Raw genomic sequence first — 15,381 nt, forward strand, 5'->3', positions numbered from 1 at the left:
GATACAATTGGCATCATATGCTTGCTGATAGATAAACACTCAACACACTTATCTAATAGCTTCTGCTGGGTTCAGCGATCACATCTACTAACATGTCTTCCCATTTTTTGTATTTGTTTTATTCATTCTCTTTTATTCTGTCAACAGCTTTCAGCCCACAATCAGTAACTACTAGTTACATCACCTACTCAAATCCATCTTATATGTGTATATACAGTGCCTTGCAAAAGTATTCACCCCCTTTGGCGTTATTCCTATTTTGTTGCATTACAACCTGTAATTTAAGTAGATTTTTATTTAGATTTTGTGTAATGGACGTACACAGAATAGTCCAAATGGGTAAAGTGAAATTTAAAAAAATGTAAACTGAAAAGTGGTGCGTGCACATGTATTCACCCCCTTTGCTATGAACCCCCTAAATAAGATCTGGTGTAACCAATTACCTTCAGAAGTCACAAAATTAGTTAGATTGCACACAGGTGGAGTTTAAGTGTCACATGATCTCAGTATATATACACCTGTTCTGAAAGGCCCCAGAGTCTGCAACACCACTAAGCAAGCAGCACTATGAAGACCAAGACCTCTCCAAACAGGTCAGGGACAAAGTTGTGGAGAAGTACAGATCAGGGTTGGGTTATAAAAGAATATCAGAAACTTTGAACATCCTACGAAGAACCATTAAATCCATTATTTAAAAATTTTAAGAATATGGCACCACAACAAACCTGCCAAGAGAGGGCCGCCCACCAAAACTCACAGACCTGGCGAGGAGAGCATTAATCAGAGAGGCAACAAACAGACCAAAGATACCCCAACCTCAGCTGTGGAGATTTGCAGCTCCTTAAAGGGTTATCTTTCCATAGGACCAATTTAAGCCGTACACTCCACAGAGCTGGGCTTTATGGAAGAGTGGCCAGAAAAAAATAAGCAAACATGTTTGGTGTTTGCCAAAAGGCATGTGGGAGACTCCCCAAACATATGGAAGAAGGTACTCTGGTCAGATGAGACTAAAATTGAACTTTTTGGCCATCAAGGAAAACACTAAGTCTGGTGCAAACCCAACACCTCTCACCCCGAGAACCCTATCCCCACAGTGAAGCATGGTGGTGGCAGCATCATGCTGTGGGGATGTGTTTCATCGGCATGGACTGGGAAACTGGTCAGAATTGAAGTAATGACGGATGGTGCTAAATACAGGGACATTCTTGAGGGAAACCTGTTTGTCTTCCAGAGATTTGAGACTGAGACGGAGGTTCACCTTCCAGCAGGACAATGACCCTAAGCATACTGCTAAAGCAACACTCGAGTGGTTTAAGGGGAAACATTTTAAATGTCTTGGAATGGCCTAGTCAAAGCCCAGACCTCTATCCAATTGAGAATCTGTGGTATGACTTAATGCTTAAAGAACCCATCCAACTTGAAGGAGCTGGAGCAGTTTTGTCTTGAAGAATGGGCAAAAATCCCAGTGGCTTGATGTGCCAAGCTTATAGAGACATACCCCAAGAGACTTGCAGCTGTAATTGCTGCAAAAGGTGGCTCTACAAAGTATTAACTTGGGGGGGGGGCAATAATTATGCACACTCAAGTTCTCTTTTTTTGTCTTATTTCTTGTTTGTTTCACAATAAAAAATGATTTGCATTTTCAAAGTGGTAGGCATGTTTTTTAAATCATATACAAATCCCCCCCCCCCCCCCCGAAAAAATCTATTTTAATTCCAGGTTGTAAGGCAACAAAATAGGAAAAATGCCAAGGGGATGAATACTTTTGCAAGACACTGAATAACAAGCAATAGCTAGACAAACCAAGTCTATAGAGATGCCAAATATTACATAGCAAACAAAGTTCATGAAATAATATTACAACAAATACTCGGAAAGAAATATAATAAGGCAGGATTTAGATCAGGGATGTGCAACTGGCGGACCACATGCGGGCCCCCCTTTTGAAGGCTCTCGGCTCAATTTCCTCAGTTGGGATCTCCACTTACTTTTGTGAGTTTAAATAGTAGAATAAGCCAGGTGCAATTTTGAAATGTAGTTGTGCGTCTACAGTTTTCCCTCATATATCAGACACTAGTAGTCAGTCAATTAGCCCATATCAGCTAAATTGTTTAAGATTGGTAACTTAATCTAGCCGGCCAGCTATCTAAACTTGTAGTACACATGGTCGAATTACTATCTGGGGGGCCCACATTTGATTTTTGTTAGTCTCACTCAGATATCATTAAAAACTGCAAACATTTCTCCCCACCCTATTAAAGAATCTGTAGAATTGCAGCAAACTTGCTTTAAGCAGCAACATTTTCAGGGGTTCAGATTTTGTGGCCCCCACCCCAATCAAAGTTATCCATCCCTGATTTAGATATAGAACATGGTATAACAGCAAAGGCATAGATAGCTTTACAGGTCGACTTTGCTTTTGTCTTTTTTTTTTTGTTGCTTAAATGTTTATACGATTCAAAGCCCTAGTGGCTGATCCATGTTTAATTGCACTGATCATTAAGTTATAGCTTTTTCTGGCGATGATCCTGAGATTTCCTTTACACCTCTCGAATCTCCTGTTTGGGCTGTGACTCGATGTCCAAGGCCACGGTCATCTCTACTGGCTGGAAGCCGTTCTCCTCTGAAAAAGGCCCAAAAGACTTCAATGCAGGGATGCCAATACATCAAAACATTTCCATGAGCAGAATGAGTGTCAGCTTGAGGAATTTGCTTTGCCATCTCGGGAATGTGGTACTAGGGTTAAGTATGTGAGGTCGTATCAAATAGGAAACCACAGTCGATGAAGTAAAGTCTATGCTAAGTGGGCCAAGTACCACACATGCCCACTGACCGAACACCATTCTGAAGTTGTATAGACCAGAGGGGCAAAGTGTGAGATATCTGGGTGGATTATTAATGATGCAATGGCATGCAGCATGATCTCATCTTGGATTCCTGTCACTGCCGCCTGGTGCATGGCTAAATCCACAGCACCTTGAGAACTCGGCAGCTGAACATTTGTCAGGTCCGTGACCAGGGCAAGGGGATGGGTGGTATTGGCATTGATAAATTGAGACATTCATATTGAGAACACAGGAGGTGCCTTCAGTTTGCCAATAAAGTCTAGGCCTATGCTAGTGTAACCGATGTGAAATGGCTAGCTAGTTAGCGGTGGTGCGCGCTAATAGCGTTTCAATCAGTGACATCACTCACTCTGAGACCTTGAAGTAGTTGTTCCCCTTGCTCTGCAAGGCCCTTGGCTTATGTGGAGTGATGGGTAACGATGCTTTGTGGGTGTCAGTTGTCTATGTGTGCAGGGGGTCCCTGGTTCGAGTCCGCGTAGGGGCGAGGAGACGGACTAAAGTTCAACTGTTACACTAGCCTGGTTGTCAGTCTGTTTATCTAACATTCCACTATGCCATGTGCTAAACACAGAGTACAAAGAGTGGAATGTAGCTAAAAAGACTGACAACCAGGCTAGGCCTATGTCTGGTCCCAAACCAAATCCTTACCTCATGCCCTATTCCCTATTCCGTCAGTGTTTACACATCGGAAGGAACTGGATATGTCAAAAGCTCCATGAAGACTACATAGAGCTATCACAATTTTGCTCACACCCATCCAACTGTATAGCTGTTGACAAGATATAGTGTGGAGAGTGACGTGTGTGTCCCAGACCTGTCTGTGTGCGACTCTTCCAGGGCAGGATGTCCACTCCGGTCCGACAGAAGGAGCGGTCCGTGTGGGACTCGGTGCTGTAGAGTACCTCCTGGGTCTTCTTGTCTCCGGGGATCTGAGCCTTGACCCGTACCTCCAAGATGGTGATTTCCTTCTCCTTCAGTTTGCCTGACTTGCTCTTCACCTGCGTCCGCTTGGTGTCCACCCACACCACCCGCTCCTTCACTGCGGATCTGAGCACACAATTCACAATTCAGACCAGAACCTGACTTCACCCTGACCGATCAACATCGACACACATCTGATACAAACTATGTAGATGGACGGAAAACATCCATCATCATGTCAACATAGTCCATGTACAGCATGTTGTGCATTATGTGGCAGCAAATGTCCTGCAACACTTGGGAGTACATACTGATCATCTGACTGGTCATGTAGACAACAACACACTCAAACCTGCCACTGGTCATGTAGACAACAACACACACACTCAAACCTGCCACTGGTTATGTAGACAACAACACACACACTCAAACCTGCCACTGGTTATGTAGACAACAACACACACACTCAAACCTGCCACTGGTCATGTAGACAACAACACACACACTCAAACCTGCCACTGGTTATGTAGACAACAACACACACACTCAAACCTGCCACTGGTCATGTAGACAACAACACACACACTCAAACCTGTCACTGGTCATGTAGACAACAACACACACACTCAAACCTGCCACTGGTTATGTAGACAACAACACACACACTCAAACCTGTCACTGGTCATGTAGACAACAACACACACACTCAAACCTGCCACTGGTTATGTAGACAACAACACACACACTCAAACCTGACACTGCTCATGTAGACAACAACACACTCAAACCTGCCACTGGTCATGTAGACAACAACACATACACTCAAACCTGCCACTGGTCATGTAGACAACAACACACACACTCAAACCTGTCACTGGTGGACTCACTCTTCGATGCCCAGATCTGCCAGGGTCGTGTCCAGGAACGGGAAAGGCTGGTCAGCACTGATGACCTCGATGGGCAAAGGGACACTCATGGGCACGTCCCATTCCAGCTCGGTGCGTACCATGTTCCCCAGGATAGGGGAATCTTTTGGGCTGTGTTGTTCTCCGTTGGTCTGTGTCTCCTGGGCCTCCGAGGTGTGATTCGTCTCTTCTGCCATGTCAGTGTCTTTGGCCAGCCTGACTGAAAAAAACACCACTATCTAAAATGGGACGGCTACTTTCCCGTCTTTCTGTTATTGTGGTTTGTTTCTGATTTGACTTCTCAGTATCTATCCAGTAGACAGTTGTCGTCTTCCGTTACTTCTACAGTTGCTTTGGTCAGAAGAATAGAAAGGCTTGTCTGTGATACTAAGTCCAAGTGAATGGTTCAGAATGAAAGCAGGTCCTTTTCCTTCCTCTCTGAGCAGAGTGGTCGAGACTGAAGGTGGGTGTGGTGCTGTATGCAGGCTTGTTCTCTCCCTCCTGAGGATTTAAACGGTCGGGGTGAATGTGTGTAATGTGACGGTCAGGTGTGAGGTTTATTAGTCCGTCAGGGGCTGGCTGATGGACTGACATGTTGTTTTTATTGCCAGGGGATTATCCTCTGTCTTTGTATTTGTGTGTGTGTGTGTGTGTGTGGTGTGTGTGTGTGTGTGTGTGTGTGTGTGTGTGTGTGTGTGTGTGTGTGTGTGTGTGTGTGTGTGTGCTCTATCAATTCAGGAATCATAGCACTGCCAATGTATCCACGGTTAGTGTTTAATGTCAAAAATACAAAGTCTGCACTGTTCAGAATGGTTTCTCAGGTGTGTGTGAACACCTGGTGATCCTATTTACATGTCAAATTGATGGGCAAACCTGTTCTGTAGGGTCAAAAGTGCACATTACCACACATTTCATTTTACAATTCACTTTTGGCAGATTTATGTTTATCAATAATAGCTTATTTACATAGCTTATTTGTGATATATGCAGTGGGTGACTTTTTGGCTGACCTCTTGTAAATATTTGGACTGTAACTGATTGTCTCTGGCAGTGTGACAGGTGTGTATGAGCCGTGATCGATTTACGGAACATTGGCAGTGCGGTGTCACATTTGTAAACGTTAAAAAAAACAACTGTTTGCCCAATAACCCTTACAAGTCTCTCCTGTGTGCAGGAATGTGTGGCACGTGTGGTTGCATGCCTGTGTGTTGTGTGCATGTTCCATAACTGTGTGTGTTGTGTGCATGTTCCATAATTGTGTGTGGTCACTCCCCAGGGAAGGGGGAGTTCCTTTTCCACTAACACACATGCTGACTGGCCCATGCGACATACCAGGGTTTCACAACAAATTCTATCACCTAGATACCACACCAACAAGCCAATATAAACTCTATATGGATATACGATTATTTTCCAATGCCAAGACATTTTAGCGATCATTTTGTGATGCGTTCAGTCCCCTCTGTGAAATGACAATAGCAGAGGGTTGTTGATTTTCACGTTGTGTACTGGTCAGTGGTCACTGGTCACACATTGCACAGTGACATCAGAGAGGAAGAGGTGAAGTCAGTATATACCATGATCTTTGGTGACCTCCACCTTTTGGCCTTAGCAGGATGTGGAAAGTAAATTGAAAATGACCTAAAAAGGCTAGTAAAATAGACCAATTATTCTCTTGGCTGATGGATTTACACTGGTAATGTCAGCTCTCTGCCAGTTCAGTGCTAGATTACACTGGTAATGTCAGCTCTCTGCCTGTTCAGTGCTAGATTACACTGGTAATGTCAGCTCTCTGCCCGTTCAGTGCTAGATTACACTGGTAATGTCAGCTCTCTGCCAGTTCAGTGCTAGATTACACTGGTAATGTCAGCTCTCTGCCAGTTCAGTGCTAGATTACACTGGTAATGTCAGCTCTCTGCCAGTTCAGTGCTAGATTACACTGATAATGTCAGCTCTCTGCCAGTTCAGTGCTAGATTACACTGGTAATGTCAGCTCTCTGCCAGTTCAGTGCTAGATTACACTGGTAATGTCAGCTCTCTGCCAGTTCAGTGCTAGATTACACTGGTAATGTCAGCTCTCTGCCAGTTCAGTGCTAGATTACACTGGTAATGTCAGCTTTCTGCCAGTTCAGTGCTAGATTACACTGGTAATGTCAGCTCTCTGCCAGTTCAGTGCTAGATTACACTGGTAATGTCAGCTCTCTGCCCGTTCAGTGCTAGATTACACTGATAATGTCAGCTCTCTGCCAGTTCAGTGCTAGATTACACTGGTAATGTCAGCTCTCTGCCAGTTCAGTGCTAGATTACACTGGTGATGTCAGCTCTCTGCCAGTTCAGTGCTAGATTACACTGGTAATGTCAGCTCTCTGCCCGTTCAGTGCTAGATTACACTGGTAATGTCAGCTCTCTGCCAGTTCAGTGCTAGATTACACTGGTAATGTCAGCTCTCTGCCAGTTCAGTGCTAGATTACACTGGTAATGTCAGCTCTCTGCCAGTTCAGTGCTAGATTACACTGGTAATGTCAGCTCTCTGCCAGTTCAGTGCTAGATTACACTGGTAATGTCAGCTCTCTGCCAGTTCAGTGCTAGATTACACTGGTAATGTCAGCTCTCTGCCAGTTCAGTGCTAGATTACACTGGTAATGTCAGCTCTCTGCCAGTTCAGTGCTAGATTACACTGGTAATGTCAGCTTTCTGCCAGTTCAGTGCTAGATTACACTGGTAATGTCAGCTCTCTGCCAGTTCAGTGCTAGATTACACTGGTAATGTCAGCTCTCTGCCCGTTCAGTGCTAGATTACACTGGTAATGTCAGCTCTCTGCCAGTTCAGTGCTAGATTACACTGGTAATGTCAGCTCTCTGCCAGTTCAGTGCTAGATTACACTGGTAATGTCAGCTCTCTGCCAGTTCAGTGCTAGATTACACTGGTAATGTCAGCTCTCTGCCAGTTCAGTGCTAGATTACACTGGTAATGTCAGCTCTCTGCCCGTTCAGTGCTAGATTACACTGGTAATGTCAGCTCTCTGCCAGTTCAGTGATAGATTACACTGGTAATGTCAGCTCTCTGCCAGTTCAGTGCTAGATTACACTGGTAATGTCAGCTCTCTGCCAGTTCAGTGCTAGATTACACTGGTAATGTCAGCTCTCTGCCAGTTCAGTGCTAGATTACACTGGTAATGTCAGCTCTCTGCCAGTTCAGTGCTAGATTACACTGGTAATGTCAGCTCTCTGCCAGTTCAGTGCTAGATTACACTGGTAATGTCATCTCTCTGCCAGTTCAGTGCTAGATTACACTGGTAATGTCAGCTCTCTGCCAGTTCAGTGCTAGATTACACTGGTAATGTCAGCTTTCTGCCAGTTCAGTGCTAGATTACACTGGTAATGTCAGCTCTCTGCCCGTTCAGTGCTAGATTACACTGGTAATGTCAGCTCTCTGCCAGTTCAGTGCTAGATTACACTGGTAATGTCAGCTCTCTGCCAGTTCAGTGCTAGATTACACTGGTAATGTCAGCTCTCTGCCAGTTCAGTGCTAGATTACACTGGTAATGTCAGCTCTCTGCCAGTTCAGTGCTAGATTACACTGGTAATGTCAGCTCTCTGCCCGTTCAGTGCTAGATTACACTGGTAATGTCAGCTCTCTGCCAGTTCAGTGCTAGATTACACTGATAATGTCAGCTCTCTGCCAGTTCAGTGCTAGATTACACTGGTAATGTCAGCTCTCTGCCAGTTCAGTGCTAGATTACACTGGTAATGTCAGCTCTCTGCCAGTTCAGTGCTAGATGACACTGGTAATGTCAGCTCTCTGCCCGTTCAGTGCTAGATTACACTGGTAATGTCAGCTCTCTGCCAGTTCAGTGCTAGATTACACTGGTAATGTCAGCTCTCTGCCAGTTCAGTGCTAGATTACACTGGTAATGTCAGCTCTCTGCCCGTTCAGTGCTAGATTACACTGGTAATGTCAGCTCTCTGCCAGTTCAGTGCTAGATTAGACTGGTAATGTCAGCTCTCTGCCAGTTCAGTGCTAGATTACACTGGTAATGTCAGCTCTCTGCCAGTTCAGTGCTAGATTACACTGGTAATGTCATCTCTCTGCCAGTTCAGTGCTAGATTACACTGGTAATGTGAGCTCTCTGCCCGCTCAGTGCTAGATTACACTGGTAATGTCAGCTCTCTGCCAGTTCAGTGCTAGATTACACTGGTAATGTCAGCTCTCTGCCAGTTCAGTGCTAGGTTAGAACATGAAATAAGTCTTCTCTCTCCGGGGCACTCGGTCACACTTCCATTTTGTCCCCTGGGCTGGTCTGCATTCAACAGAGAAACAGGCTGTCACCATCACTCCATGTACCACAGCAGTGACCTCTGCCTCGTTTGCTTTTGTTTATTGCAGCCCGCTGCTACATTTGTGCTGTGTGATACAGGCTGCACAGACCCCTCTCCTTCTGCCCACAAGTTGAATTGTATTGAGTAATTATGCCATGAGATCAGATGTGATTTTTCTGCCAGCCAGACACAATGACGTCAAGGGGAGATAGGAGCGGGACGAGGTCATAGTCCAGAATAGATCTCTGCTGTTAAATTGCTGAGACTGACTAGCTACTAGTCCTCAACTGCCCCCTACTGTCCCCTTGCAGACTATTCCTAAATTGTACTCTACAGTAAAGCAAACTAGCTGGTATCTAATTCAATTTATTGACCAGAAATGTAAAGGGATTGTTCAGCCCCAAAATCAAAGTTAGTCAGATGTTCATGTTTTCATAGCTCAGGTGTGGATGAGTCCACGTTCAACAATACAATCTCTTCAGTAGATCCCAAATGAATGGAAAACAATGGTATCAATCATGGCTCCAGATAGAACTACATTTTGTAGATTCCTGGGGCTTATTAAAAAATAGTGATATTTGGTATTTTATTAGGATCCTCATTAGCTGTTGCAAAAGCAGCCGCTACTCTTCCTGGGGTTCACACAAAACATTACATAATACAGAATTATATAATACAGAACGTCAATAGACAAGAACATGTCAAGGACAGAACTACATACATTTTTTTTTAAAGGGACACGTAGCCTACATATCAATGCATACACACACTATCTAGGTCCAATAGGGGAGAGGTGTTGCTTTATCTGTTTCTTGAAACCATGTTTGCTGTTTATTTGAGCAATATGAGATGGAAGGAAGTTACATGCAATACTGGCTCTATATAATACTGTACACTTTTTTGAATTTGTTCTGGATTTGGGGACTGTGAAAAGACCCCTGGTGGCATGTCTGGTGAGATAAGTGTGTGTGTCAGAGCTGTGTGTAAGTTGGCTATGCAAACAATTTGGTATTTTCAACACATTAATGTTTCTTATAAAAATAAGAAATGATGCAGTCAGTCTCTCCTCAACTCTTAGCCAAGAGAGACTGGCATTGTATTAATATTAGCCCTCTGATCATAATGAAGAGCAGAACATGCCACTCTGTTCTGGGCCAGCTGCAGCTTAACTAGGTCTATCCTTGCAGCACTGGACCACACGACTGGACAATAATCAAGATTAGACTAAACTAGAGCCTGGAGGGCTTGCTTTTTGGAGTGTGATGTCAAAAAAAAACATATTTATTAGGACAGACCTCTCCCCATCTTTACAACCATTGAATCTATATGTTTTGACCATGACAGTTTACAATCTAAGGTAACGCCAAGTAATTTAGTCTCCTCAACTTGTTTAACAGCCACACCAGTGTACTACTGGCCACCCATTCCAAAACAGACTGCAACTCATTAAGGGTTTCAGTGACTTCATTAGCTGTGGTTGCTGATGCGTATATGGTTGAATCATCAGCATACATGGACACACATGCTGTGTTTTAATGCCAGCGGCAGATCATTGGTAAAAATAGAAAAGAGGGCCTAGAGAGCTGCCCTGCGGTACACCACACTTTACATGTTTGATATTAGAGAAGCTTCGGTTAAAGAAACCCCTTTGAGTTCAATTAGATAGATTGCCCTATCATGGATTCATAGCTGAGTTTGAAAAGCCATGACACCATTCAAAAGTTTGGGATCACTTAGAAATGTCCTTGTTTTCCATTAAATCATACATGAAATGAGTTGCAAAATGAATAGGAAATATAGTCAAGATGTTGACAAGGTTATAAATATATTTTTTAATTGAAATAATAATTGTGTCCTTCAAACTTTGCTTTCGTCAAAGAATCCTCCATTTATTTAACCAGGCAAGTCAGTGAAGAACAAATTCTTATTTTCAATGACAGCCTAGGAACAGTGGGTTAACTGCCTTGTTCAGGGGCAGAATGACAGATTTTGTACCTTGTCAGCTCAGGGATTTGATTTTGCAACCTTTCGGTTACTAGTCTAAACACTAAGCCCCATTTGCAGCAATTGCAGACCTTTGGCATTCTAGTTGTCAATTTGTTGAGGTAATCTGAAGAGATTTCACCCCATGCTTCCTGAAGCACCTCCCACAAGTCGGATTGGCTTGATGGGCACTTCATCTTATATGGTCAAACTGCTCCCACAACAGCTCAATAGGGTTGAGATCCGGTGACTGTGCTGGCCACTCCATTATAGACAGAATACCAGCTGACTGCTTCTTCCCTATATAGTTCTTGCATAGTTTGGAGCTGTGCTTTGGGTCATTGTCCTATTGGAGGAGGAAACTGGCTCCAATTAAGCGCCGTCCACAGGGTATGGCGTTGCAAAATTGAGTGATAGCCCTTGCTGTCTCTGCCTGGCCGGTTCCCCTCTTTCCACTGGGATTATCTGCCTCTAACCCTATTACAGGGGCTGAGTCACTGGCTTACTAGGGCTCTTTCCCTAGGAGGGGTGCGTCACTTGAGTGGGTTGAGTCACTGATGTGATCTTCCTGTCTGGGTTGGCGCCCCCCCTTGGGTTGTGCCGTGGCGGAGATCTTTGTGGGCTATACTCGGCATTGTCTCAGGATGGTAAGTTGGTGGTTGAAGATATCCCTCTAGTGGTGTGGGGGCTGTGCTTTGGCAAAGTGGGTGGGGTTATATCCTTCCTGTTTGGCCCTGTCCGGGGGTGTCCTCGGATGGGGCCACAGTGTCTCCTGACCCCTCCTGTCTCAGCCTCCAGTATTTATGCTGCAGTAGTTTATGTGTCGGGGGGCTAGGGTCAGTTTGTTATATCTGGAGTACTTCTCCTGTCCTATCCGGTGTCCTGTGTGAATTTAAGTATGCTCTCTCTAATTCTCTCTTTCTCCCTTTCTTTCTCTCTCTCGGGGAACCTGAGCCCTAGGACCATGCCTCAGGACTACCTGACATGATGACTCCTTGCTGTCCCCAGTCCACCTGGCCGTGCTGCTGCTCCAGTTTAAACTGTTCTGCCTGTGATTATTATTATTTGACCATGCTGGTCATTTATGAACATTTGAACATCTTGGCCATGTTCTGTTATAATCTCCACCCGGCACAGCCAGAAGAGGACTGGCCACCCCACATAGCCTGATTCCTTTCTAGGTTTCTTTCTAGGTTTTGGCCTTTCTAGGGAGTTTTTCCTAGCCACCGTGCTTCTACACCTGCATTGCTTGCTGTTTGGGGTTTTAGGCTGGGTTTCTGAACAGCACTTTGAGATATCAGCTGATGTACGAAGGGCTATATAAATAAATTTGATTTGATTGGACTTCTTCAAGATCCCTTTTACCCTGTACAAATCTCCCACTTTACCACCACCAAAGCACCCCCAGACCAACACATTGCCTCCACCAGGCTTCACAGGTGGCGTCAAGCACTCCTTCAGAATCTTTTCACTTTTTCTGTCTCTCACAAATGTTCTTCTTTGTGATCCGAACACCTCCAACTAAGATTTGTCTGTCCATAACACTTTTGCTCATCTTAATCTTTTCTTTTTATTGACCAGTCTGAGATATGGCTTTGACTTTGCAACTCTGCCTAGAAGGCCAGCTTCCCGGAGTCGCCTCTTCACTGTTGACGTTGAGACTGGTGTTTTACGGGTACTATTTAATGAAGCTGCCAGTTGAGGACTTGTTCTGTCGCTGTTCTGTGAAGGGAGTAGTACACAGCATTGTACAAGATCTTCAATTTCTTGGCAATTCCTCACATGGAATAGCCTTAATTTCTCAGAACAAGAATAGACTGATGAGTTTTAGAAGAAAGCTCTTTGTTTCTGGCCATTTTGAGCCTGTAGTCGAACTGTTAGGTTCTAATTCTCAGAGTAAATAACTCAACGGACACTAGAAAAGCTTAACCAAGTTTTATTCTTTCCTTCAACCAATCATCAGTCATTTGTGTCAGTACAGTACATGCTGAGTGCCCTTCTCTATAAGCGTGCTGAAAGTTGGTTGTTAATTTGTTTACAGAGAAATAGCATTGTGCCTCTTGGTCAAACACAATTTCTTCCAACAGTTTGCTAAGAGCTGGCAGCAAGTTTATAGGTCTGCTGTTTGAACCAGTAAAGGCAGCTTTACCACTTTTGGGTAGCGGAATGACTTTGGCTTCCCTCCAGGCCTGAGGACAAAGACTTTCCTCAAGGCTCAGATTAAAGATGACAGATTGGAGTGGCTATAGAGTCAGCTACCATCCTCAGTAGCTTTCCATCTAAGTTGCCAGGTGGTTTGTGCCAGGTGGTTTGTGATTATTGATCGATAACAATCACTTTTCCACCTCTCCCACACTAACTTTACAAAATTCTTGCAAGGCTTTTCTTTCATTATTTTTTTATGCATGATTACAATTGCTCACTGTTCGTGGTTGGCATTTCCTGCCTAAGTTTGCTCACTTTGCCAATTAAATAATCATTAAAATAATTGGCAACATCAAATGGTGTTGTGATGAATAAGCTATCTGATTCGAGGAAAGATGGAGTTGAAGTTGTCTTTGGAGTTGTCTTTCTGCCAATAATTTCATTTAAAGTCCTCACATTTTTATTCCATCATTCTTTATATCATTGATCTTGGCTTCATAATACATTTTCTTCTTTTTGTTGAGTTTAGTCGCATCATTTCTCAATTTGCAGTAAATCAGCCAGTCAGATGTGCAGCCAGACTTATTAGCCCCTCCTTTTGCCCCATCTCTTTCAACCATACAGTTTTTCAATTCCTCATCAATCTATGGAGCCTTAACAGTTCTAACAGTCAGTTTCTTAACAGGTGCATGTTTATCAATAACTGGTAGAAGCAATGTCATAAATTCATCAAGTGCTGCGTCTGGATGCTCCTCATTAACCGCATCAGACCAACAACCATTTTTAACATCATCCACATAAGAGTCACAGCAAAATATTTTGTATGATCTCTGATACACTATTTTAGGCCCAGCTGTTGGAACTTTGGTTTTCCTGGATATAGACACTATATTGTGATCACTGCATCCAATGGGTACGGATACAGCTTTAGAACAAAGCTCTATAGTATTACTAAAAATGCGATTGATACATGTGGATGATATTGTTCCTGTAGGGTTTGTAAACACCCTGGTAGGTTGATGAATAACCTGAACCAGATTACAGGCACTGGTTACAGTGAGAAGCTTCCCTCTTGAGCAGACAACTTGATGAAAACCAATTAATATTCAGGTCCCCAAGAAAGTAGACCTCTCTGTTTACATCGCAAATACTATCAAGCATTTCACACATATTATTTAGATACTGACTGTTAACACTTGGTGGCCTATAACAACACCCCAAAAGAAAAGGCTTTAGATGTACCAAGTGAACCTGAAAACCACAACACTTCAATAACACTTGACATAAGATACTCATAAATGCTTCACCGTAAGAACAGAGTAACTGTTCTGTACCACGATCGTGGTATGAAGCGGACCAAAGCGCAGCGTGGTGTGAATGCATCATTTAATAGATGACGAAAAGCACGAAGAAAACTGTACAAAAACAATAACCAAATAACGACCGTGATGCTATCATAAGACCTGTGCTGACACAAGCAACTAACATAGACAATCACCCACAAACAAACAGTGAAACCCAGGCCCCCTAAGTATGATTCTCAATCAGAGACAACTAATGACACCTGCCTCTGATTGAGAACCATACTAGGCCGAAACATAGAAATCCCAAAATCATAGAAAAACAAACATAGACTGCCCACCCAACTCACACCCTGACCATACTAAATATATACAAAACAAAGGAAATAAAGGTCAGAACGTGACAGTAACATCATACCACAATAAGATAGAAAAGACATCTGAGAAAAGTTCACCAAAAACGTTGCTGTCAACAATATCAACCTTCATGACAGTTGACAAATAAATTTGAATAAAATATATCCCCTGCTAAATACATCATATTAAATATATTAATAATAAATACACTCTTCAATAGATTTAATAATATAAATACCAACTTTGAATAAAAAATAAAAATATTAATAACTACCTTTCAATAATAACTCAGTAATTTCACTTGTTATGAAAAGGCTTCACTAAACGTTTTACAAAAAATGTTACAAAACTCAAGAGGTCCTCGTGTGTGCTACAAAACAGTTTGAGGTGATGATCTCACAGGAATGAAATTTGGGACATGAATGAACATTATTAGTTTTAAAAGTATGGCCGCACACATCCCCTGTGTGTGTGTGTGTGTGTGTGTGTGTGTGTGTGTGTGTGTGTGTGTGTGTGTGTGTGTGTGTGGACATCCTCTGTGTTCCTCAGGCGTGCACGGTGCTGAATGGTCCGGGGATGATGGTAATGGGGCTGTAGGATTCAG

The 15,381-nt window shown here is 43.3% G+C and overlaps 1 protein-coding gene across 1 annotated transcript; it reads right to left on the reverse strand.

Moving 5' to 3' along the window:
* Window positions 1-1,720: 1,720 nt before the first annotated feature.
* On the reverse strand, window positions 1,721-5,197 carry LOC139420606 (uncharacterized). Its single transcript, XM_071170801.1, has 3 exons — window positions 4,655-5,197; window positions 3,661-3,893; window positions 1,721-2,623 (listed from the first exon to the last, which is right to left on the reverse strand). Exons 1-3 carry the CDS (start codon window positions 4,867-4,869, stop codon window positions 2,541-2,543), a joined length of 531 nt encoding a protein of 176 aa, XP_071026902.1. The 5' UTR covers window positions 4,870-5,197; the 3' UTR covers window positions 1,721-2,540.
* Window positions 5,198-15,381: the final 10,184 nt, after the last annotated feature.

The sequence above is a fragment of the Oncorhynchus clarkii genome, chromosome 11 (assembly GCF_045791955.1).
Source record: "Oncorhynchus clarkii lewisi isolate Uvic-CL-2024 chromosome 11, UVic_Ocla_1.0, whole genome shotgun sequence".
Taxonomy (NCBI): domain Eukaryota; kingdom Metazoa; phylum Chordata; class Actinopteri; order Salmoniformes; family Salmonidae; genus Oncorhynchus; species Oncorhynchus clarkii.

Coding starts and splice junctions, on each gene's coding strand:
- LOC139420606 (XM_071170801.1), bottom strand. CDS start 4,869: ATGGCAGAAGAGACGAATCACACCTCGGAGGCCCAGGAGACACAGACC. Junction 3,894..4,654: donor GCAGATCTGGGCATCGAAGA/GTGAGTCCACCA, acceptor TTGTGTGCTCAG/ATCCGCAGTGAAGGAGCGGG. Junction 2,624..3,660: donor GAAGAGTCGCACACAGACAG/GTCTGGGACACA, acceptor GGCCTTTTTCAG/AGGAGAACGGCTTCCAGCCA.